The following is a 26260-nucleotide window of genomic DNA, read 5'->3' on the forward strand; positions in this document are numbered from 1 at the left end:
CATTTAAGTAACTTGCCTCGGGGTACATGGGTTTTAAGAGAAGGAGGGATGATTTGAATCCAGTTGCTCCAGCTTCATAGCCAGCACCACCAAAACACAATAGACCCTCTTTCTAAAACATAATTTGAAAAGAAACATAAGTCATCTTGGTTTACCTGTTGAATGGAGAAAGCAGATCATTTCCCACAACTGTAAAGAGAGATGTATTTTCTCTCAAAATTCTCAAAAATAGTTTCTATCATAAAACCAAAGAAGATTTTAGCCTTTAAGAATTGTACTTCTATTTTACTCAGAGGCAACTGCATGTACATACATCAACTCAAATTATACAGAAACTACGATGGCTTAACTATGAGGACGAGAGGTGGAGTTCGTTGAGATAAAATATGTATTTTACAAACTGATAACCTTGCAATTTCTGCATTAAAGTTGACAGTGAGATTCAGTTACCTCTGGTTAAGCCTCTGGTTTCAGATCTACAAACTTTGTATCTTCCAGTAGCTTTTTTTTGGCGGTACGCGGGCCTCTCACTGCCGTGGCCTCTCCCGTTGCGGAGCACAGGCTCCGGACGCGCAGGCTCAGCGGCCATGGCTCACAGGACCAGCCGCTCCACGGCATGTGGGATCTTCCCGGACGGGGCACGAACCCGCGTCCCCTGCATCAGCAGGCGGACTCTCAACCACTGCGCCACCAAGAGAAGCCCATTCCAGTAGCTTTTTAAGCAGAGAAAATTACTTAATTTTTAAACATTCATAAGGAATATAAAACAACTGTGTCTTTTTTGCCAATTTTTCTAACCAACACCATTGAAAAATAACAGTTAATTGGAAATTTACTGAAATCACTGAGTACTTCTTTTTAGTCAGCTTTCTATAAACCAGTTCTCAGACATTGTGCCTTGATCATAAATATCTCGAGCAAGAGGAAGTACTATGTGTTCTTAGTCCTGCAGACTAGGATTTATATTTACTTTGCATCTCAGGTCCAGCCTAGTTTCTTTTAGCACAAAGCCAGAAGCACAAAAATATATCCATGTTGCTTCCAGTAGACTAGATCCCAGAGAGGCAGAGAAATGTATACCCAGGTCCTTAGCTGTTTGAGGTCCTTATCTCACCAACCAGTAGGTTAACAAAAGGCTACTCCAGTCTCTTTTCTCTTCTAATCCCAGCTCCCAATTCCTCTCCCTTTTAAATGCAGAGTAGGTGAGCAATCTCATTTGTTGCCATGAACACCTGTAACCCATGCCCTCAGGGTCTCCCTATCCTCAAACTAACCTTTCATACTATTTTTCTAAATGAAGACCGGTACCTCCCAAGAGGAATCCTGTTTCCTGATAACTTTCCCACCCGATATACATCATCATCATCAAAGTTTTATGAAGGCTGTCATTAACATACAAATACTGCTTTACTTGAATATGTTCTAAATTATTCATTGATGTTGATATCAACTTAATGATAATAGCTAATTCATTTGGTAAATATAGTTTATTCTCAATAAATGCAAATAATGTTAAGAGCACCAGATCCATTAAATGGTGAGGCCCCAATTTTTTGCAATGGGCGATATTGCATTACTCGCATTTTTCTTGTATTTAATTTAATTGCCCAACCATTTGTTTTCTGAGTTAAAAGGGTTTTATATATATTCTGCCTTGTTATGAAAGGACAAAGAAGAAAACCATTGCATCCTACTCCTGAATGATTTTTAGATAATTTTAGTTCCAGAGTCTAAATTGAAAAAAGCTCTTTTAAACAGTGGACTGGATGGCAAAGGTATATAAGCTCTTTTCATTCTTCCCTGGTGCAAACTGGGGGAGCTTTACTGATTCTTTGCGCATACATCCCAGCTTTCATCCCCAAGAGACTGTCTACATTAGGTTTAAGAAGGTTCTCTTTCTAAACAACCTAAAAGGACAGGTAGCAGGGCAAAGTTTTGCTTTGTTTGATTGGTTAATTCATTTTTATTTCCCCTGGGTATGGGGTTCATCAGCCTCCAACTTTCTTACTTCTTATATAGATTACTTCCTCCATCTAGATTCCTGAAGTTCACAGCTTAGCAGAGAAATAAACATGAGCTATTGGCACAGGAACTAAAGTGGACCATGTATCAAAGAATCATTTAATAAACGAATTTAAGATTGTCTAATCAGGTCTTCCCTGGTGGCGCAGTTGTTGAGAGTCCGCCTGCCGATGCAGGGGACACGGGTTCGTGCCCCGGTCTGGGAGGATCCCACATGCCGCGGAGCGGCTGGGCCCGTGAGCCATGGCCGCTGAGCCTGCGCGTCCGGAGCCTGTGCTCCGCAGCGGGAGAGGCCACAGCAGTGAGAGACCCGCGTACCGCAACAAAACAAAACAAAAAAAAACGTGTACCGCAAAAAAAAAAAAAAGATTGTCTAATCAGATTATGTATGAAAAGCCCTTTCCATTCATTCCCTGTCAAGTTCAAGAAAGTAGGAGATGTGAGATTTGTTCAGTCCAGATCCAACTCAAGCTATTGTTTCCCTATATGTATTTCAGTATTGATAGTTTTTTTTCAATGATTTGTATTAATGTAAATAAATTGGAATCACACAGTCAGAATGAAAAGAGAAAGAAACACAACAATAAGATACTACTGCAATCTAGCAGAATGGCCAAAATGCAGAGCACTGACAACACGAAATGATGGCGAGGATGTGTAGCAACAGAAACTCTCATTCACTGCTGGTGGGATGCAAAATGGTACAGCCACTTGGGAAGACGGTTTGGTGGTTTCTTACAAAACTAAACATCCTCTCACTGTACAACCCAGCAATAGCTCTCTTTGGTGTTTACCCAAAGGAGTTAAAAATTTATGTCCTCACAGAAACTTGCACACAGATGTTTATAGCAGCTTTCTTCCTAATTGTCAAAACTTAGAAGCAACCAAGATGTCTTTTAGTAGGTGAATGGATCAACTAGGTTACATCTAGATGGTGAAATATGATTCATCACTAAAAAAAAAACGAGCTGTCAAAACTGTGCAAAGACGTGGAGGAATCTTAAATGCATACACTAGGTGAAAGATGCCAGTCTGAGAAGGCTGCTTACTGGATGATTCCCACTCGATGACATTCTAGAAAAGGCAAAACCGTGGAGACCGTAAAAAGATCAGTGATTTCTCCGGGGGTTCATGAGGAGGGGTGGGGGGATGAACAGGCAGAGCAAAGAGGGCTTTTAGGGCAGTGAAATTATTCTATGTGACACTATAATGGTGGATACATGTCATTATACGTTTATCAAGACCCATAGAATGTACAACACCCAAGAGTGAACCCTAATGTAAACTGTGTACTTCGGGTGATAATGGTGTATCCGTGTAGGTGCACAGATCATAACAGATGTAGGGCCCTGGGGAGGATGTTGAAAATGGAGGAGACCGTGCCTGTGTAAGGGCAGTGGTATATGGGAAATCTCTGTACTTTCTGCTCAAATGTGCTGTGAACAAAAAACTGCTCTAAAAAATAACTTCTATTAAAAAAAACTTTTTAAAGAGAGAGAAGGAAACTGACATACGATAAGCACTGTACCATTCTTCCACTCATCTGATCCATATTTATTGACTCAGCACTCTATGACAGGCATTCTGCTACTGGGTTTGATTTTGTTATGATTTGTAGAGATTGGATATAATATTATATAATATTTTATTGACTTGGTTTCAATAATAGTAGACCTAGAATTTTTAAAGATTTGACTTTTGAAGAATTCTGCGTGAGGATGGTGAAGGGAGGAAGAAGAAGGGGTACACTGGCCTGAAATGATAGCATGGGGACCAAAACAAGGGCCCCACCTCTTGGATGTGGAGTGATCGTTGGAGAGGATTAAAGAAAAATAGACTGCTTTAAGGAAAAATAGTGGGAGAGGAAGTACCTTTTAAAAAGGTACCTTTTTAGAAAGGAGAGTTTCCCCTGATCATCTTTCAAAGAGAGTTGTACTTTGTTAATGTTTACAGTGGGTTTGTTTGGAGCCTTATAAGAGTTTAAGGTTGGACACAAGAAGAGACTAGAAGAATTGGATGCCAGGAGAAGTTGAAGAGAGAGAGGATCCAGGGGAAAAGCAGAGGGGAAGTGAACAGGGCAACATTGGACCCATCCATACCACCAGAGGTCCTGCAAGGAATCAAGACCCTGCAAGAGAATTGAAAGTCTGCCCTATGGCTCTCTTTCGGGTCCTGCTGGGAGCGGGGAGGCTGCAGGAGGGGGCAGAACCAAGGACCTGACCATCACATTCACGTCTGTGATGGTCAACTCTGACGAATGTTTGGCTTCAGAAAACTGAAGTAGGATTCTCATATGCTTAGGTAAAATTCAATCCCAAGAAAACAAAAGCTTTTTTTTATATTGATGATCCGGTGACCCTCAAAATAAGAGCAAATGAGAAAGTTTATCATCTTATTTGTGTTGCTCTAAATGGGTTAAAATAGAATTGAAGATTTCATTATAAAGTTGGATATATGGCATTAATTAGGGTCACACTGAAAACAGCATTCTCTCATTATACATTAAGAATTGATATTGCCTTCATTTTGAATTCATTTTCCCTTTTCAAGCTTTGGAATAGTATTTTAATAGCTTGATTCATTAAGTTATATGAATGGGAAATATATTATCATAAATTAGGAATCTTAACTATACAGAATAGCTAAGGTAGAGAGATAGATGGATGTACTTCACCATTTACCTTTAATACATAACCAATTGGTGAACTGTAAGAATGGCTTTATTACCACTTTTATAATAGTTTCATCATTATTAAAATAATTAAACCTAGATAATTTTAACGTACAGCACATACATGCAGACACAAACACATTGAGAAAATGACATTCATAGTTTAACCCTTTTTGTACAAATGGAAATAAAAATAAAATGCATGTGTTAAAGCTCAGATGTATTTACGGGATACATGTATAGCAAGAGAGTTCAGCTCTCTTGGGTGAGTGCCAAGCAGGCCCTGTGTCAAACTGTAAGTTGAGAAAAAGTGGTTTTCTGATCCTTTGATAGCTTTTTCTAATTGCCCCAATGGTCCCTTTAGCCACCTTCCACCGGTGCTATCACCAATGCAGACTGTACAGGCACCTCGGGGACATTAACGCCTGTCTCTACACCCCTGTCCCCCTCTGGGGGTGGAGGTGTGTGGAGGTCTTCTCTCCTCTCCTCTCCTCTGTCCCTGGTCCTGATCTCACGGGAGGTGTGACACCAGAGTCATGTTTTCTAAATTAGGGACCTAGAGTCCATGAGTTCTGGGAGGATTTCCACTTTCTCTGTTTTCATTTGGTTGATGGATGAAAATTCCTCCAGACATATTCTGAATCATGAGATGGTCCACCTTATGTGTGAGACATACATCCTCATTTTTTTGTAAGCTGGTCCCAGAAGAGCTGCAGTAGCCCCTTGGAGACGTTCTTAGATGTTTACAAAAGGGTTTTGTTTGTTTGTTTTGTTTTCCTTTAAAGAGGACTATTACTCAGTTTTGAGTTAGCTGACCTGAGAAAGAAACACTGCTATAACACGTAATCCCTCCGCATTTACTCAAATACTTACTGAACTTCTACTGTGTGCCTGGCATTGCACTTGGAATAGGGATGGGGGTCTACCAATGAACAAGACAAAGAGACTTGCCTTCCAAGAATATACATTCTAGCAGAAGACAGACAATAACAAGAAACATAATAAAGAAGTTAGGACACATGCTGTGAAGGATTCTATGATAGATTAAGGTGAAACGAGACTGCTGGATTAGGGAGGTGGTGTGATTCAGATGGCAGTTTTAAACAGTGTAGCTGAGTGGCCTCCTGGAGAACGTGGCACTAGAGCACTGTTGAAAGAGTCTGGGGATCCGGCCCTATGCCCCTGCACATCTGTGGGATGAATGAGTTTTCTGTAATCAGAAAACTAAGTAGGGAAGGTGTCAGATTATATTCATTCATGCAAAATTATAATTCTTCAATCTCTGAGGGATATTGAGGTTAAAAAAAGGAAAGAATATTACTGAGTGAATCGTATGTATTCTTCTTCCAAATGCAGAAATATTCAAATACAGCTCTGCTAATGAAAACTCCATGAAATGTTCTGTATGTTAACTAGACCATTTGTTTGCAGTTTAAATTTTGAAATGGGTCTGACTATTAAAGGACAGCAAGGAGAAAACACATCTGGAAACATAGTGCAAGGGCTTTTTTTTTTTATTTACTTATTTAAAAAAAGCAACGTTTTCTTTGGGTAAAAAGAACACCCAAATGTAATATTATTTTACTGTCGTTATTAATCAAATACCTACGTTCTGCAGAACATGACTCGGTCCTCGTGTTCAGACCAGCTGCCATTGTGGTGACATAGTTTCCAGGTCTTCCCAGATGAAAAGATTTGTGTCATTTCTGGTTTTTCATTTGGCTTCTGGTTCCTTTGAAAGGTTGGGAGCATTGCCCTATTAAGCATCATTTTCACATTTTGTACAGCAATGCTGCAGCCCTTTAAGACAGCGGTTACATTTAATAAGTCTTAGGAGTGAGAAGCATTCTTTTGCCCGTGAATCTGCTTCATGCCCTGAGTATGTGGCTTTTTTTTTTTTTTTTTTTGCGGTACGCGGGCCTCTCACTGTTGTGGCCTCTCCCGTTGTGGAGCACAGGCTCCGGACGCGCAGGCTCAGCGGCCATGGCTCACGGGCCCAGCCGCTCCGCGGCATGTGGGATCTTCCCGGACTGGGGCACAAACCCGCATCCCCTGCATCGGCAGGCGGACTCTCAACCACTGCACCACCAGGGAAGCCCTGTGGCATATTTTTATAGAGAGAAATGGCTGAGACACCCATTAGGAGGTTAAAATCATCTTTTCAAAATTCTGCGCCTTGAAAGGAAATGCATTTGAATTTTTATTGGTAGGATATTAAAACAAGTAAAAGCAATAGAATCTAAAGAGAACAATAATTTGTTTTCTTTTCCCTTTGTAAAAGGCCTTCATTCAGTTCAGTGTAATTAATTGTATGGATAGCAAGTACCTCATATAGAAAACCTGTTGGGGTTTAAATAGTGAAATCATCCTCTCTAAGGCAACCTTCCTTTCTCCTTTACTCCTTCAGATAAGGAGACAAGGAGGTATTCAGCTCCTGGTGGACCTGCTGGACCATCGGATGACGGAAGTCCACCGTAGTGCCTGTGGGGCGCTGAGAAACTTGGTGTACGGGAAAGCCAACGATGACAACAAAATCGCCCTGAAGAACTGTGGCGGCATCCCGGCACTGGTCAGGTTGCTCCGCAAGACCACCGACTTGGAGATCCGGGAGCTGGTCACAGGTCAGAATCCTTATTAACGGCATGACTGACTCTCAGATAAATTACCCATCATCCAGCACGGTCGCAATGTGCTCACCAAGTATTATGGTCCCGGCCTCTCTGAGAGCTAATAACACCAGTCGTCCCGATGTGTCTCTGTAAATAACAAACGTGAATGAAAGGGTATCAGGTGTCACGCCGGTAGATGGGTCATATTAAATAACTAGCATCCAGTAAACATAACCCTCCTAAAATTCTATGACCGTATTTCAGTCTTTGTCATTTGATTTAGAAGTAGTTGACATCTTAAAATACCCATGGGTCATCATTAGAATGACATTAATCATAATTGATGAAAGGACAGAGCATGTGAGTTATTGTTAATCAGGTATATATTCTGGAGCGTGGTTAACAACAGAGAGCTTATTGTACTTAACAGTTAATTTCTTGGATAAAATAGTTATGCCTAGTAAAAGCCCCCAGGTTGTATAAAATTACAGATTAAGGAATTTCTCAAAAGTGATCATGAGAGAAAGCCTTTCTATGGGCATAGGACTTTGGAGTTTTGTGAAATGGGCCTAATTATGGTAACTACCTTATAGCACCATAGGATTAATCAATGAAAAAATATAAAGCAGTTAGCATGTGCCTTTGTGGAATATGTATGGATACAGGAAACAGTCATTTGCTGTTGCCCTTCACTTTTTACATGTGCAGTTTTACTTGTTGGAGGGCTATGGATATCGGTGGTCTCAGTACAGAATTTCAAATCACTTTTCTTGACTATATATATATATATATATATATATATATATGCATATATTGCTGTTCTATGTGATATTTGTTTTTTTGGCTCATCAAAGTACTCCTTCAAGTATCTGGCAAGGGTATTGCAAGGTTGACTCTCAGAGAAGGATCTTTTAATTATCCATGTTTCCACTGACCTTCTGTCTCAACTCTAAAAGTTCCTTGAAACTATGCTGATGAGCATATGTGCAGTTGCTCATTGAAGAAAATACATTACCGGAGCTAGAGTCATAAGTATTTGTTTATTCTTGGGTCAGGACTCCCAGCTGCAGTATGTTTTCTTTAACTTACACCCTTTAAGATTATTGTCACATCTCCTTTGTACTTAGCTAAATTAGAACTAGACTCCCAATTGTCTTTCCTTTTGTTTTTTCCTTTTTCCTTTTCTTTCTTTTTTTTTTTTTTTCTTTCTCTAAGTGGAGGATTGTCTTTGTGGGGAAAAAAAAAGTTGTCAAGGGTTGTGTTATGATAGTAATGTTTCACGCTAAACTAGCATGGGGTGGCTTGGTCAGGGAAGGAAAAACTGTTGTTATGCACATATTATGATGTGTAGGATAGTTTGGGGATGAGTGAAATAACTGAAAACATACCCTGCCATTAAAGTTAGGAACACCTGTGCTTATTTTTATGGATCATGTTTAAATTGGAAATGGCTGCAAGTGAAAGGACTCAATGTGCATTATGGAAAACAAACACCATGGTGCTTCTGTGCATTGGCTTCCTTGCCAGTGGATGGATGAGGCCAACACAACTAAAGGAACACCCTGCTGTGTACTTACGCATCCATTTCATGATTTGAAAAGAATTGGATTCTACCAAAATTTGGATTTGCTCCAGCACAAATCCCTTGTCTTGAAGCGCTCTCTGTGGTGGCTTATCTCATTGCCAGAGAAACTCAGCCCGTGCAAAAGGTTGAGGTGTTGATGACTTCAATCAGAAAGGAGATGGAAGCAATGCCTGTGCCCCATGACGCTGTCTACCACAGCATGCCCTGCGCTTCTTGTGATATTTGAAGCTGCTGTGAAAGAAATGAAGGCTGGCTCCTCCCTTGCCTTTAGCTCTGCTTCTGACAGATGCTGGGTGTCACTCATTATGTGCCCCTGAGCAACATCAAAAATTTCTGTGTGAGCCCCATTTGGAAACATCAAAGGCAGAAAAACTCTTCAGAATGTCCACAAGTTTCCTTTCCTGGTGAAGCTTTGGCTGTAGGAAAGATGCTTGGACTTGTTATACCTAGAAAACGTATGCCTCTTATTCTGCTCCTTTTGAGAAGAACAAAAGTTTGCACCCATTGTCAAATCATGACCCACTGTTTCCTCATCAGCATGAACTTGTGGCCCAGACTCTCTCCTAGAAAAAATGCTGTCTTCTGCCATGACGCCATCCAAGCCATCAGAGCCGAATGGATTCAGGGTGACAGTGGTTGCTACTTCAATAGATGTTTTCTGCCTTTCCAGAGGCAGGGTCTTATTGTGCCCGGCTAAACTTCAGGCACGAATTTCACCTTTTTCAAAGAAAACTAGGTTGTCAAAACATTTAGACTGGCTGAAGCTCCTGGTTTTGGGAATTGCCACGGTGGATGCTGTTGAAAAACAACAAGCCCGTTGGCCAAGCTCCCCCTCCAGAAAAGGAAGTCCGAGGCAAGCATCTAGGAGAGCAATCCAGCATGGAAGGAATTGCCACTGCAGGTCAGTCTTTAGTGACAAAGCCTTCTAAATTTCCACGCTGGTGGAAACCTGGGGCCGCCTGGAAGCCTGCGAGGCTCGCTGACTTCCATTTAAACAGAGCAGCAAGGTGCAAATCTAGCCAAAGCTGACTCCACTGCCTGAAGAAAAAAGTCAAATGAGGCAAACGGATTCACCTCCGAGAGGCTTAGAGAGTCATTTTCATCTTCAGCACCGGCCATGGTCAACCGCCAAAGTGAGCTGTGAGAGCTGGGATTCCGCTGGCTCCTGCAGAGCTTTGAGGATACACGATTTCAGTACTGCCAACCCAATTGAACTGCAAGGTTATCCAGTCCTCCATTTCTCTTATGTGTTATCCTCTTTCCTCTCCTCTGAGAGTCTTGGACTCGGCTTTTGTGCACCGGTGCCGAATCGAATCTCAGAGACAGAGTTTTGGGTGAAGTAGAAAAGAATAGCTTTATTGCTTTGCCAGCAGGCTCCTGTGTGTCCCCGTGCATCCTAACCCAGGGGGATTTGGTGAGGAGTTTTATAACCATAGTTCAAAGGTGGGGCTGCTGATAAGATTAGGGTGTGTGCAGGGCCTGCACTCCTTTCATCTGGTCTCAGGTGATCTTCTTGATGAGCTTCTCTGGTTCCTTTTAATGTGGCCTCAGGTGGTCTTCTCTAGAATGAAGAATGCTGACATCTTCTATTTATTGGGGGTTTTAGTTCTATGAAGAGCTCAAAAGGGCTTCCCTGGTGGCGCAGTGGTTGAGAGTCCGCCTGCCGATGCAGGGGACGCGGGTTCGTGCCCCGGTCTGGGAAGATCCCACGTGCCGCGGAGCGGCTGGGCCAGTGAGCCATGGCCGCTGAGCCTGCGCGTCCGGAGCCTGTGCTCGGCAGCGGGAGAGGCCATAACAGTGAGAGGCCCGCATGCTGTGGGAAAAAAAAAAAAAAAAAAAAAGAGCTCAGAAGATATCGTTCTGTGTATCCCTTGAGGAACCAGGACCTGCCCCAAGGCTGCACTGTGGTTTTCTGGCTGATCCTCCCTTGTCTCTCTGTTCCCTCCCTTCTCTGATTAGCAAATGGTTGAGTCTGCCCTTTGGGACCCAGGGAAGATCATGGAAGCTGCGGTCCGTTCCCTACAAACAAGGAACGGGGCCGTGGCGGGGAGGGGGCGACACAGAAAGGCTTCTGTGCCTAGGAGCCCCACAGGGTCCTGCTTGGTTTCAGTCTCTGCCCAAGTCTGATGAACTTTCTACTCCAGTAAGCCAGGCCTTTCGCTCATTCCTTAGTTGCTCACTTCTCAAATGTTTTTGAATGTCTGTGGGCATTGGGTGTGTGCTAAGCCCTGGACATCTGCACATGCAGGCTTGGCGGTCAGCTAACCCACACCAGCACAGCCACCTTGATGCTTCCGCCAGCGCCTGCTATAATGGTTGGGGACACTGCTGTGAATTGTCACACCCTGGCATTACTGGCTGCTAATCATTAAAAGAGATGTCCTGGCAAACGTGTCCATGTTTTAGAAGCTTAACTAGATGAGCATAAAAAGAGGTGATGGCGGGCTTCCCTGGTCGCACAGTGGTTAAGAATCCACCTGCCAGTGCAGGGAACACGGGTTCGAGCCCTGGTCCAGGAAGATCCCACATGCCGCAGAGCAACTAAGCCCGTGTGCCACAACTACTGAGCCTGTGCGCCACAACTACTGAGCCCATGTGCCACAACTACTGAAGCCCATGCACCTAGAGCCTGTGCTCCACAACAAGAGAAGCCACCGCAATGAGAAGCCCGCGCACTGCAACGAAGAGCAGCCCCCGCTCGCCGCAACTAGAGAAAGCCCATGCGCAGGAACAAAGACCCAATGCAGCCAAAAATAAATAAATAAATTTATGGAAAGAAAAAGAGGTGATGGCTTTGGAGGGTGGAGTAGAGGGTAAAAGGATCACTTCACTTCTGTTGTCACAAGGACCCTCCTCAAAACCTTTTTGGAATTAGGTTAGACACTCGTGCATGAATCAAAAAAACAGTGATTCAAGCGTAACAACTCTGCCCATTACTTCCTTTGTAATTCTTCAGCAGACCTAATCGTTCAGCAAGGAATAAAGACATCCCAGGCCGTCTCTAGTACAGGAAGTTTTTTCTGTTGTATTTTCCTTTCCTTCCTGCCTGTTAGTGAATTTGTGAAAATAGATGTGCATTGAAAAAAAAATTATAGCGGAAGGGAGGGTGACAGACACTTTGAATTCCTCTCTAGATATTTACAAACTAGGATGTTTTGTAAAGAAATATTCGAAAGAACAATTCTAGTGATTTAAAAAAAATAAAGCATGTTTATAAACCAGACTTTAGATTAGACTTAAGCTCTGTATCCAGAAGGGTCGAGAGCACCAAATTATAAACAATAAAAGACTAAAAGAACTAAATGACTTTGCAGAACTTTACATTATTTACTGAGTATTCCTTGGCAAACAGTTTGAACAGTAATAAAATGTTAAAAATTGAGCTATTTACATGCATTTACATTCAACACATAACCACGCTTGCTTAAAAAAACAGCTGCCTGTTTGCACTTCAGTATCTATTCATAGCAGAATATATTTTGCCACTGCCTGTTAGGCCTTGCAATAAATAATTTTCTTCCTATGCAATAATTACTATGAGATGATGATCAGAATTTTATTTAAATCCAGTTGAAGCTATTTCATGCTGGCCATTACTTGAAATGTTCCTAAGCAAATAAACTTTGATTAGAACTGCTGCCTGTCCTTTGGGCTTGACTAATACAACTTTTCTCTCCCTAAAGATGGAAATAACCTAAATTTTGAAATGCCCAACTAAAGATTTCAATCTTTATTAAACCATAACACTTAATAAATAAGTTTTATTTCTGTTGAAAGCAAGTGTCCTTAAGAGTTCTACTTCTCCAAGAGCAGAGTATATTTTTTCATTTTATGCTTCGTGTTCCCAAATAGTCTTTTCTTTTAACTAAGGAGACAGGCCTCAGTTTAACTATTTTACTTACTGGCATTAGGTCATTTGATTTAATGCCTAGTCTCCAAAGGGCCCCAAAGTTGAGTTATATGCCCTCAGAATTCATATGTTGAAGTCCTAACCCACAGACCCTCAAAACGTGACTCGGATGTAATTAAGTTCGGATGCTAGAGTAGGATAGGCCCCTAATCTGATATAGCTGATGTCTTTATGAAAAAAGGAAATTTGGACACAGACACACACAGGGAGAAGGCCATGTGAAGATAAAGGTGGAGATCGAGGTGATGCTTCTGCAAGCCAAGGAACACCAAAGATGGCCAGCAAACCACCAGAAGCCAGGAGAAAGGCATGGTCAGATTCTCCCTCACAGCCTCCGAAGGAACCAAACCTGCTGACACCTTGATCTTGGATTTCTAGCCTCCGAAACCATAAGTCTGGTAGACAAAGTGTAAATATTACTAAATATTTTCTCTACTGCCGATGGAAGCCAGGTTGGAGGCATTACTCTGTGTCTGTTAGCCAGTGGGCTTACTATTTCAAAAGAATTCTGGGGTGTAACAAACACCCTTTATGGAAGGAGACATTGGAACAGAGGAGAAGCATTTTCCCCACTAGCATCCTCCAGCCTTTTTTTCTTCTCTTATTTTATTTGTATTGTCAGCCAGAGGCATGGCTCATCTCTCCAAAGCAGGAGCCAAGCATCGTCAAAGTAGCCTTTCTTGCATCTTCCTGGGGCTTTTTGCTCTTCACCTGGGACTCCTGGTGGGCATTTTATAAATTATACCAAGCGGTACTGAAATGGGTCAGAATAGCACATTATTTAAGTCAATCCAGGGTCACTGTCTTCCTAAGATTTAAAATTAAAATCCAGATTTATTTTTTATCCCAAAAATGTCCAGCCATGTTATCCAACATAGCATATCAGAGGTTTTGCAATAATGTTAAGCATCATCATAAAGATAAAAATGAACAGAGACATTCAAGTAATGAAATGCCAGCAATGTAGAGATGCTTTGAATTTTAATATAATCCCCACCAAATACCAAATTCCCAAGGAGAAATTAAAAATCAAAGTTTAAATCCACTTTCATGTTGAAGTCCAAAGACATTAAAGTTCAAAGGAATTAAAGCCAAAAAATCAATATCTCTTGCCATTGTGTGTTAAAGTTCAAAGACCACGATTCTTAAGTTAACTAAAGTGTAAAAATCATCCTCCCCAACTTCTTTATTCTGCATAGTCTCTGCCAGAAGGGTTCTCTGGGGTTTGGTTTCTTCAGCAACAGGGGCTACCTCACACTGGAACTGCTGACATACTTTCAGGGCCCTCAGAAGATACATTATTTCAGTGTCAACTCCCACTCTTCTCACTGTTTAAGGATGTGAACCCTGGCGTGTGCCCATCACCTTTAGGAAAGAAGCCACCCTCAGCCCTCAAGAATGGTTATCCCAGACACAGGTGGGTACCCAGGACCAGCCGGAGTCAAGACCATGGCAGTCACTTACTGAAGTCCGTATTGATTACCTATTGCCACTACAACAAATTTCCACAAATTTAGCCCTTAAAACAATGCAAATTTATTATCTTCCAGTTCTGGAGGTTAGAAGTCCAACACAAGTCTCACTGGGCTAAAATGGCTAAAATCAAGGTGTCAGCAGGACTGTGTTCCTTTCTGGAGACTTTACGGGAGGCAGGCCTTGCCTTTTCAAGCTTCTAGAGGCCATCCACATCCCCTAACTGTGACCCACTTCCTCTGTTCTCAAAACTGGCAACATGGCATCACTGATGAGTCTTCCACAGTCACATTTCCCATGACTGCTGCCTGGAACGGTCCTCTGCTTTTAAGGACCCACGTACCTAGACTGGGCCCACCGGCATCTCCAGGAGACTCACCTCATCTCAAGATCCTTAAATTAACTGCAGCTTCAGAGTCCCTTTTGGCATATAAGGTAACATATTCACAGGTTCTGTGGACATTGTTGGAGGACCATTATTTTGCCAACCACCGTATCAGAGGAAAGATGAGTAAATGAAGATCTCCTTGGATTCAGTGAGTCCGATGAGGCCAGTCTGGTGGTACCCAGCTTCCAGAGTCCACAATGGGTGAACTTAAATTGACTCAGGAGAAAAAATTCCCAGCCAAAGGTTCATCTAGGTGTTATGCATTCATGCATATAGTCTCCTCTTTGGGAAATTGGAATTGTATACATTGCTGCCATCTTGGAATATTTAGATGCCTTCACCAGGTGTGTCAGCTGGGGTTTGACCAGAGAAGCATGAGCAAAATGAGTGGTCTGGAGAAAGGGATTTATCATCAGAATGAGACCTGACATCCCAGCAGGAGCTGGTGAAGGAGTCTGCGGAAGGCTGTACCTCTGTGTCTGGTGCTGGGGCTGAAGTTGACATAGGTCGGCAGGTAAAGATGAGGAAGGAAAGCTGAATATGAAGCAGGGGAGAGCGAGGGCCGGCGGGCACCCGTGAGGATAGCCTGGCGCCCTCTTCCGCCTCTCCTTGGCTGCATGCTGGCTACGTGAGAGACGCACGAAAGCTGGCGCCCTTTGCCGTAGCCCTTTGCCTGGCCCAGGACGTGGGGAAGCATGGTGCCCCCCGCCCTCCAGAGCTCACCGCCTGCTGCTTCCCCGAACCTTCCAGATTGCCTGCAGATTTCTCCCCTGACAACCTCAACCTGGAACGTGCAGGGAAGGGAATTCTGGGAGGCGTGGCTGCAGCTCTGCGGGGTGACACAGCACGGACCCACCACAGCAGGTGTCACCAGAGGGGACTCCTTTCCCTTTCTACGTGCTTGAAACCTTTGACTGTTAATTTCCTCTTTGGGAGTTGGGTGTCTCAGCTCTGCGCCGAGGGCGTGTGTCCTGTCTGATGACATGCCTTCCACGCCCACTTGTTCACAGATGTCTCTCAACCCTGTGCCACACAGCTCTTTCCCTGCTTTGTATTTTGGAATTGTGAAATCGCCTAGCTGCAGAATCACCCTCCACAGATTCCCAGACTGAAGACACTCTTTCTTTTTTTTTTTTAAGTTTTTTTATTTTTTGATGTGAACCATTTTTAGTGAACCATTTTTAATCTTTATTGAAGTTGTTACAATGTTGCTTCTGTTTTATGTTTTGGTTTTTTGGCCACGAGCCATATGGGATCCTAGCTCCCCGACCAGGGATCCAACCCGCACCCCCTGCATTGGAAGGGGAAGTCTTAACCACTGGACCGCCAGGGAAGTCCCTGAAGACAGTTGATGTCACTGAAAAGGGTGCTTCCAGGGGCACCTCTGCTCTGTGCTGCTCAAGTCTCTGTCTCTGTTCGTGTTCTGGGCCCTGAGATCCACGTCTTCCTTTTAACCGCTGCGATGGGATGCATGTCTGTGAAGCATTCCCCTCTGCTCGTGCCCCATACCTTTCAGGAGAACTCAGTTGAGTTTCCACCTGTTACACCGGCTTCCTCGGTTGGATGCTGCTTCCTAACTTGCGTAGGGAGAGAACTGTTTGCTGGAATTGAGTTCTGCGTTCCCTTTACTTTCCCTTTGCCCTTGAACCTGAAAGCACTCTAGCAGCGACGTGCTTTTCTAACATTCCTCTAGATTCCAGAACAGGAGTTGGCAAACTTTTTCTGTAAAGGGCCAGATGGTGACTGTTTTAGCTTGTAGGCCATAGAGTCTCTGTTACAACTATTCAGTTCTAATACCGGGTGAAAGCAGCTGTAGACAATACGGAAACAAATGGGCGTGGCTGAGTTTTAATAAAACATTATACATAAAAGCAAGTGGCTGGCACCCAGGTCATAGTTCATAGGACCCTCTGTTACCCCGTCTCTTCCGCAGCCAAGTTCTAGATGCAATAAAGAGGGAAGCTACCTCATCAACTCCTTACTCTAAGGGGTCAGGTTGGAGGCCAGGCTGCAGGTTTGTTTGCCCAGCAGGTTTGCTAATCCAGAAGCTCGGAATTAGGCAGAGGTATCCACCAACGCACAGCTGCAGAGGGGCCAGGGCAGCCTTCCTCCCCCGCTACCAACCTCCAGGGACACATCCAGTGGAGCCCAGGGGAACCAGAGTTCCCCGCGGCCACTCATTCCCAAGAGGAAGAAGGACAGAGCTGATCGAAGCCCTGGGTGCCCACTGACTACTTGAATCAGTCCCTCCACTCCCAGGGGAAGAATGAGTGAGGGGTGTGGGAGAAGACTGTTTTACATTCATTGTGCTCCATTCAGAGAAAGGAAACAACAGCCCTGGAGAAGAATCATTCCCCACCAACCCATGGCTGTGAATTCTAATGGATCCCTGAAGGCGAGAAGAAATCAGTGTTTGTGCTTCGTCTGCCTCTTGACCCCAGCTCGTCTCCTAACCAGCTCTGTATCTCACACATTTTTTATAGAGATGTCTGCTCTTATCCTCTGTCATTTTAACCATTTTAAGGGTTACCTCTCTCTATAGTAGATTGCCCAGTTATATCCAAATACAAAAGACAAAAGCAAACCTCAGCACTCGTTCTTTCTGATTTCCTCTTTCTGATCTTTCTGATTTCCTCTCCAACCAGACCTAATCAAATTAGGAAATTTAGACCATTAACTTCTTGCCCACCCCTACTCTTAGTCCTAGGGATTGAAGGAGGTCTGTAGGCCGTGGGTCTAATTTATTCATTAAACAAATGCTTCTGGAGTGTCTTCTATGTGGCAGTGAGGTTTAGGTGCTTGGCATATAGGAATAAGTACCCAGGTACCTTTTAGCCAGAGACCATCTCTAGGGTATGGCACTCCTCCTAGTGGCCAAGATGGTGGTACCTGTGCTCCAGGGAGCTGGACGGAGAAAGAGAGAAAAAAAGGGCACAGTTGGGAGAGATCGTGGACTTCAGCTGATTTCAAAGTAAAGAAGTGAACTATAGCAAGACTTTAAGTGTAATTTCAATATGCATCAACAGAACCACTGCAGAATGTTTCAAGCTAGGAGCTCAGAGGCCTGCTCCCGTAGAGCTTATGTTGCAGTGGACAAGACAGATAATAAACCTGTAATTTCAGGGAGTGGCAAGTACCGTGATGAAAAATGAAGCCGGCTAAGGAGATCAGAAAGTGATGGGAATTTATTACCTGGAATGAAGCTCAGCTTAAAAAAATGAAAAGCCCCAAATAAAGCTGTGTTCACGAAGATGGACATTTCTTCTTCTCTCTCCCATAAATGAAGTCTGAAGGTTGTAGGTGATAACACAGCTGTGTCCCATAGTCTTCAGAAACCCAGCCTCCATCCAGTCATAGATCATATTCTTCAGGGTGTGGCTCTCTTATTAACGACCAAGGTGGTGGCACCTGTGTTCCAATGAGCTCGATATTTTGATATACAGTGTTTTAAAGGAGTTTATGCTTCCTTATGTTATGGTAAGATAAGACGTTGACTATAAATCAGTTCTACAACCCGTCTTTATGACACGTTCCATAGGGTAGAACACCAGAGAATGTATCTAAAGCTGTCATGTCACATTGTTTCCTGTGTATTACATTCTTCCTGCTCTTCAACGTGCCTAAGCTAAGAATCAGGGTATTCTCTGCATTCTTGTATCCCCGAAAGGGATGAACAAACGTTCCTCAATACCCACCACTTACCAATCATTGTGCTGGGTCCCCTGAGCCTGGAATTAAAGGAGTTGCTCAATGTCACCGCTGGGCTCTGGTACATGCCTGGGCCTCTATTTCCAGTGCCCGTCTGCTTTACAACAATGATTTCCCAGTCCCCACCCCCGGCAATCAAATACAGATTTCCAGGCTCAGGATCTCTATGGTAATAGCCTGGGACTCCACGTTTTTAATAAAATCCGACAGCAGTTCTCATGATCATGGATGTTTCAGGAATATCACTTTCTATTCTCTCCAGGCCAACAGTTACCACTGTGGGTTAGGAGGCATGGATATATTTTGAGAGATACCAGAACAGTGTGTTGCTAATAGTAACTGAGTTATGAAAACATGTGGCTCATTTATCATGTTTTGCAAATTAGAAAGAATTTGAGGTTACCGCTTATTCTAATGTGCTTGCCCATGTGAGAGAGAAACAGTGGGCTGACTTCTAACAGACATAGCAGAAATTGCCTATAACAGTTCCCTAACTTACAGCCTGCAGTAAGCAACTGTTATTGCTGGTACTGTGAGCTGGGATGGGACTTGCCGCTGTCACAGCCCTCTACTTCCCTGAAAAACCTTTTGGGGTTTCCTCAGTACCTCTGAGCCTACTGCATGAGTGCATCCCATTTTCCATGCTGCCGAGGTAACGTGTTGGATGTTCCCAGACTGTCTGAGGTTGTCTTCATTTTTCACTGCCACGATCATTGGTTGCTGATGACGTGAAACATACCCATGGTTACCTACAATTAAGTTTCAGAGCACGCCAGCACGTCGGAAAGGTTCAAAGGAAAGTATTGCCAGGGGCACTGTGTCTTGCTGTGTTTATTTGTCCGGTTGGAAACGTACAGTGTGTTTTACTCGTTAGGTCTGACAGTGCATAACTGATTTGTGGCTCTACGTTGCAACCCACGAGATACAAGTTAATTAGAAGCACTTTTCCCTAATTATATTTGAGAGTTTGCTCTATTTGTTCTACAATTATCACAAAAATTACATTAACTAGTGTTAACGAACACACATCGAAATCCCCACCGGATCCTGGAGGAGAGGAGAGAATTAAAGAATGTCTGCATCCCCAGCCCAACACCTGGTTTCCTTCCCAGTAGATGTTTTTATTTGTTATTCTCCACGAAATGGTCAAAACAAACTTCCTCCCTGGTTGTCCCTTAGAGCAACAGTCCCCAATCTTTTTGGCACCAGGGACTGGTTTCGTGGAAGACAATTTTTCCACGGACTGGTGGGGGTGGGGAGCGGGATGGTTTCGGGATGATTCAAGCGCATTGCATTCATTGTGCACTTTATTTCTATTATTATTACATCAGCTGCACCTCAGCTCATCAGACATTAGATCCCGGAGGTTTGGGACCCCTGCCTTAGAGGATGAAGCTCAGCCTGGCAGGGAGAAGCTTCGGTTTGGGTTTGCGTGCACTAAATTATCTTCACAGAGCGACTTTCTCTTCCAGTGGGCTGCCCATCATGACTGAGGGTATATTTGCCATCACGGCAGCTGGGTGCCATTGATGAGGTGTCCCCCCCCCCTCCCGCCATGGGAATGCCCAGAAGAAGAATCTCTGTGAAATGATTTCTTAACACAGGGACCTGTATCATAGAGACCTGTAATCCCAGAGAAATAAGGAAATTGTCCTTAGCAGGCAGGCTTCCTGTCCATCTTCTTTCTTTCCTGTGTTCTCCAGTGTATACCTGAACAACACTGTGTGCAAGGTCAAGTGGATGATATAAAATATAAAAATGATGTAGGTATGAGCTCTGTCCGCAAGGAGTTGTCAGTCAAGTATGAGAGAGAAGACACATGGGTACAAAGTAAGCACCGAGAAAGAGCCATAAGAACTTGCAGGAGCAAAGAGAATTCTCAGTCGAAGAGATCAAGAAAGACTTACTGAGGAAAGCAGTGTTTGAACAGTAGTCTCCTCTTATCCGAGGTTTCACTTCCACGGTTTCAGTTACCTGCAGTCAACCATGGTCTGAAACTATTTTAAAATTCCAGAAATAAGCAACTGCTGATAAGTTTTAAATCGTGTGCCGTTCTGAGTGGTGTGATGAAATCTTCACGCCCGGAAGTGAATCGCCCCTTTGTCCAGTGTGTCCCGCCCATTAGTCACTTAGTAGCCGGCTGGGTTATCGGATGGACCGTCAGGGTATCACAATGCTTGTGTTTGAGTCACCCTTATTGTATTTCATAGTGGCCTCGAAGTGCAAAAGTAGTGATGCTGGCAATTCGGATATTCTCTTGCCCTGCCTAATTTAGAAATTAAACTTTATCATAGGTACATATGTATAGGAAAACAACATACTCTACGTAGTGTTCAGTGCTGCCTGCGGTTTCAGGCATCCATCGGGCATCTTGGAACGAACGCATCCCCCTCAGACAAAGGGGTACGACTCTCATGGGTTTTAAAGATGGGCATGAGTTTGGCTTTCAGATAATTGTAGCAGGAGACTAAAACACAAGTCCAGAAGGTAGTAGGGTTAAAGCTCCCCTAGGTTATCCTAGAATCACCTCTCCTCCAATAAGAATGAACTGAGTGCATCACTCCCGCGCATGCGTGGGAGAGCATGTGCCCTCCCCCCCCCGGCCCCCCGCGCACTCCCCAGAGAGTCAGTCCCTTCTGTATCTCTGATGTTGCCCCTCTCCTCGCCTTAAGGCCCAAGGCCGCCTGCTTCAAACAGTTCTGGTTTTCTCTCTCCATCCATGTGTACCTCTTAATCTCTTACCCTTCTAGAAGCCGAGCACCTTTCGCGGGGAGGGTATCCTCGGGATGGTGCTTTCCCATTCTCTATGTGACTTGATCTGCTTACCTGAATATTGATGGAGGTCCTCCCAGGGTCAGCATCGTTCCCTTCAATGAGAAACAACGTGCACACGCTCTTAATTCACAAACAGGGATCAGGAATTAATTTACTATGCAAATGACAGTTATCCAACTTAGAAGTTTGGAAATTTTTTCAAATAATTGTTAAAACACAGAAATTTGAGCATAAAAGTATTCCGTACTTCACTTTGAGCAGTCCCATAACAAACGCATGTAGTATTTAAAATAATGAGAGACATTAGCTGAAAGAGCCACTTGCCCTACACTCCATGTGGCTTTCATGCATGTTGGATTTTTTTTGTTAGAGAAAATGGATTCTAATTCATAAACTGATTTCCATCTTCAAATGGCATACCCGCTCTGTTCAGAAATATAGTTTTGAAGCTTATCTTTGCAGTTACTAACTAAAAGCAAACATAAGCCGGTATTCTAATCTGATTTCCAGATATATTTAATAGTTATATTTTACATTCGTAAGTATCATTAGTAAAAAGGCTACTTCCATTCGTCACATTTTATGTTGATTTTTTTTTTTTTTGAGACTAAAAAACATTATCTTCCGTTTTTTATTCTTCATTCACAGTTTTTTTCCTGTTAAGTTAGTGAGAGGCTGTAACATGCTTGGAATGTAAGGCTGGGAAATACAAACTCCAAAGCAGTCAGAAAATGTTTTTATTAATAAAAAGAGATCTTGGATATTAACTGTAGCAGTTTTTGTTTTGTTTCAGTTCTTTGTTTGCTTTTTAAGTGGCTTTATAGTCTGGATGGAGCAGATGTTTAATTTTATATTGGTTCCAAGCATGCTCAGGGCAATGAAATAAAAGTTTAAAAAAGAGAGAGAGAAGAAAAGTACATTTGTTTCTCTTTGGCAGTGGAGCCTCAGCTCCGGGGTATCTTTTCCAGATGCTCCCCTTTTTCCTTTGACTCTGAAGACGTTTTCTGATATGTGTAATCACTTATACACCCCCCATCACACGTATCCTTCACAAAGGGCATTTATAGGCGGGATGGTGTTAAATTGCTCTACTCTCCATGCCATTTTCAGGAGACTTCCCAATGCTTTGTTAAATTAACAGGAAGTAGAAATTTGTGTTTAACCCTCAGTTGTAGTTATAAGATGAATATGCATCATTTAGGATTTTCAAGCAGTTTGTCAATTTAATAATTTTCTGCAAAACTACCCTTGATATTAACTTAGTTATTGGAGTATGTAAACACAGATGTGAAATTTTATTGTCAGGTATAAACTTCACATTGAGCACAACTAGGTGTTTATAACTTGAACCTAATAAAAATGGGATCGAAAAGAAAGAAATGGCCATATGATTCCAGGATGAGCACTTTCCTACAGGCGAGCACTAAGTCTGACTAAATAAGCCACACAATCAGTGAAAGGAAAGGGATACCTTGCTACAGTTTGCAGGTGAACCTCCAAACATCAGGGTCTTTTTCAAAGTCTTTTTACCCCAGGGAGTCCCCTTGCCATCTCTAGGTAGCTTTGCTACAGCTTCCATTAGGGCCGAGATGTAATGTAACAGTATCTGAGTTGCTGTCGAAACAGCTACATCTATGCAAATTAGTTTTAAAAAATCATTAGGCCACAAAAAGTCTGTCTGACAAATGAAATTTTCAAGGACCCTAGCCTACAGCCACTCTTGGCATCGTGTCTTCCAACTGTCCCCAATTTCTTCTGCTGTATCTGTTTTATACAAACACTGTTGAATCCTTGGGAGAGATCACGGGTAGTCAGAGCTGAAGGCAGTAAGTTGAGGGAATCACCTGCAGTAAGTGTTCTGAGAGCTTTGGGAGATGTGGAAGAATAAAGTTACCCGGACACGGGTTGGGGGAGAGAGAGGCTGAAGTTAAGGTAGATCTGCTTAAAATGCCAACTGTCTCCCGTTCATCCCTCTTCTCCAAAAAATAAAAGGCGCTGCCATACATACGCCTACCTAGGCATGCACACACTCATGCAAGTGTGTCTGTGCCATGCGGGCGTGCTTACACAGACACACACACGCTGACACACACACATGCGAGGAGCCCCGGGTTTGTCAAACATTTAGGTCCCTTGCACAGCCCTATCCTTACTCTGCCGGGCTCAGTTCTGCCTTAGAAGGACTGCTCCATTTGGGTAACTGTTTTATACACTGGACTTAGCAGGGACCTTATAATTCTCCAACAGAGCTTTGCAGTTTCCTCCCCGCTGCTCACCGCAGCTTCCCTGGGCATGGCAGGCACTGCTCTCCTGTTGGCATGGTCTCGCCTTCTGCTCCCTGGGAGAAGTACCACCAGAGGTGTCTGTCCTGAGCTTCCAGGAGGCTGTAGCTAAGAGGTAGTATGTGACCCAGAGAGGAGGAATGACTGGCTTCCCTTTGCATTATAATTTGTTCTGGAATCCCCTACAGAGTTTCTTCTGCCCCAGGCATTACACAAATACCTTTTTTCCATCTTTACTTCTGTGCCTTTCTGCTTGCTGGACTGGAGACAGATGTAAGTAAAGGCTTCCCCTCTGGTCACCGAGTCCATGTTCCCCATCACTCCATCCTGCTCATGGTATCTGGTGGCTGGTTCTCACTCAAGTCAGTTCTCCCCTAGGAGGCTTTCCCGCCCCACTGGTCAGTTATGGCCTAGCCTGACTGACCTCCCCAGATACATCTAGGTCCCCACGGTGCATAGGGCCTGAGTCCTGAGTCTCTATTCTAACAGATTCTGCCAGCTCCATGCCTCCAGGCTGCCAGGAGTGCCCAGTCCTGTCTGAACTCAGCAGTGGACACAAGTACCAGCTTAGATTTGAGTCAGCATCCCTGCCACACATGAATCCTTTACAGCAGTAGTCAGCTTGCATCATAACAAGTGTGCATATTTCAGTCGGGTTCTCTGAGGAAACAGCTTGCATCTCCATGTTTGCTGTGGAGTAGCAGACCAGGAAGGTCTTGCCCAGCTGAGCCCTTTGGGCAAAGACGGAGAAGGGACAGGTGTTACCTGCCTTGTGGGTCAGGGAACTCAATAGATCAGCCCACCTCCTTGCAGGCACCGTGATGCAGAGATGCTACAACATGAGCATCATTTATGATTCAGTGTCTAAAATGTTAAAGTGAGTTCTCAACCAATCACAATTATCTTTTTTTCTTTTAATGCTTTAAATATTAACCTGGAATTCTACCTTCGAAATAAGTGTGTTACAATTTAAGTCCACATTTTCCTACTTTCTTTGCTAGTTTCAGAATGAGCACCCTAGGCACAGCCTTCCTTCCATGAAGATCAGTGTTGTAAGTTATTTCCTCAAAGAGCAGAGTCCTTAGTTCATTATTCTCAGCAAGTGAAAAGTGTGTCATTGTCATTATCTCCATGTTGGGATGAGAAGGGAACATTGAAAGGCTAACATCATATGTCCCAAACCAAAAGTTCTTTCTTATTTAAATAGAATCAATTATTAGAATACCAATACATGCTTTCTCCAAGCCAATTACATGTATTTATAAAATTAGATATTATCCAGGCTTGCCTATTCTGAGAATAATTTAAACCTTTAATTGGAGAGTATAAATAAGATGAAATGTCCTCAGACCTCAAACTTACTAACTTTTAGGAGTGAAGATCAGAATATGATTTCATAAAACCACATCTCTAACAAAACATCCCTTTGTGAAAAGAATTAGAGGTATTATAGAGTGTCAGTGTGATATACCTGTAAATATATATATGTATATATGTATTTAAAGGCATAGTCCATATTTTAAACTATAACCTTGTTTTAAAAAATACAGAACAGTGTTCTGCTTTTATCTTTAAAATGAATGTCCATGTGATTTATCTTGAGATGTTTCCATCGAGGAAAGTGTGCCCATCTGAAATGGAGAAAACTTAAGCTATGAAAAATTGCTTATTATGGAACATACCAACCAACTCCATAATTAATAAATAGTTGTAAAATATTCGAGTTATCTCTGTGGGGTAATTTTAAATAAGAATTTTTGAGCTATGAATATAGTAGTTACGTAGTCTCAGAAAGAACACTAAAACATAGGTCTTTTTTTTAAGAATATCTTTCTAACAGCTAAATTTAAATAGAGGATTCATGATATATTTGTCTTCCTTGTACACTAACTTGATAACAATCATTATATTCTTTTCTAGGTTGAAATGATTAAAAGTTGTGACTCCTCTGAGTCTAATTAATTTTAATGATGAAAATTTATATACTATAAATTTCTAATTTTGCATACACTTTTAAAAGTTGTAAAATTCTACAAGGCTCCATCGATTCCTCTCATCTCAGATATACCAGGCTTCCTCATTTGCCCTTCCTTTCATTTTGTGGGTACCATCTTCCATCATGAGCCATCATTAATCATACTTTCCCCAGCCAGTGCTGATAGGACAGATTTCCCATTTACGTTGTACAGCAGATATTTGATATTATCTTCTGTTGTGAACATTAACCCATAAGCTCCTTAAGGGCAGGGACAGTGTCATAGTCATCTGTGTATCCACAATGCTCAACCCAGCACATAGTTAGTGCTCAAGAAACCCCTCCTGGATTAATTTGGAAGCTCTGTTCCAGATTTATCCTTATTAAGCTGCACATCTGCTCTCAAACATACTCCTCAGATAATAACCACTGTTCTCCTTTTAGTTGCTAAGAGAGAGGACTAGAGCAGCGGTGGACTTACTCCGGTTCAGTGACTGCTCATCTGTCTCTGATTTCAGAGTCGGAGCTTGCTAGGTGAAAGTATGTTAACCCTTCTGTAGAGAATACCTGAACACTATTGCAAGGATTAGAATGGGCAAAGAGATCTCATTACCACCTCAAACAGTATAAACCCAGCTTGAATTCTAGGCCAACTTTTTGTCTTTTTCAACTCTTCCTTTTCTACTTCATTACTTTCAATGCCATCACCATCACCTCCACCACCATCACTATTACCACCTCCATCACCATCACCATCACCACCATCATCACACCATCACCACCATCACCTCCTCTACCACCATCACCATCACCACCTCCATCGTCATCACCCCCCCACCACCATCACCATCACCACCCCCAC

The 26260-nt window shown here is 43.0% G+C and overlaps 1 protein-coding gene across 2 annotated transcripts in view; it reads left to right on the forward strand.

The window, feature by feature from the left end:
* CTNND2 (catenin delta 2) overlaps positions 1-26260 on the forward strand; it is a gene marked incomplete at its 3' end in the record, with an annotated part of 926199 nt that overhangs the window by 697462 nt on the left and 202477 nt on the right. For both annotated transcript variants that reach the window (XM_082837425.1, XM_082837426.1), the window contains exon 11: positions 7101-7314. In XM_082837425.1, coding sequence (XP_082693551.1) covers positions 7101-7314 — 214 coding nt within the window. The remainder of the gene's footprint in view (positions 1-7100; positions 7315-26260) is intronic.

This window comes from Leucopleurus acutus, assembly GCF_964270905.1.
Source record: "Leucopleurus acutus genome assembly, chromosome: 3".
Classification (NCBI taxonomy): Eukaryota; Metazoa; Chordata; class Mammalia; order Artiodactyla; family Delphinidae; genus Leucopleurus; species Leucopleurus acutus.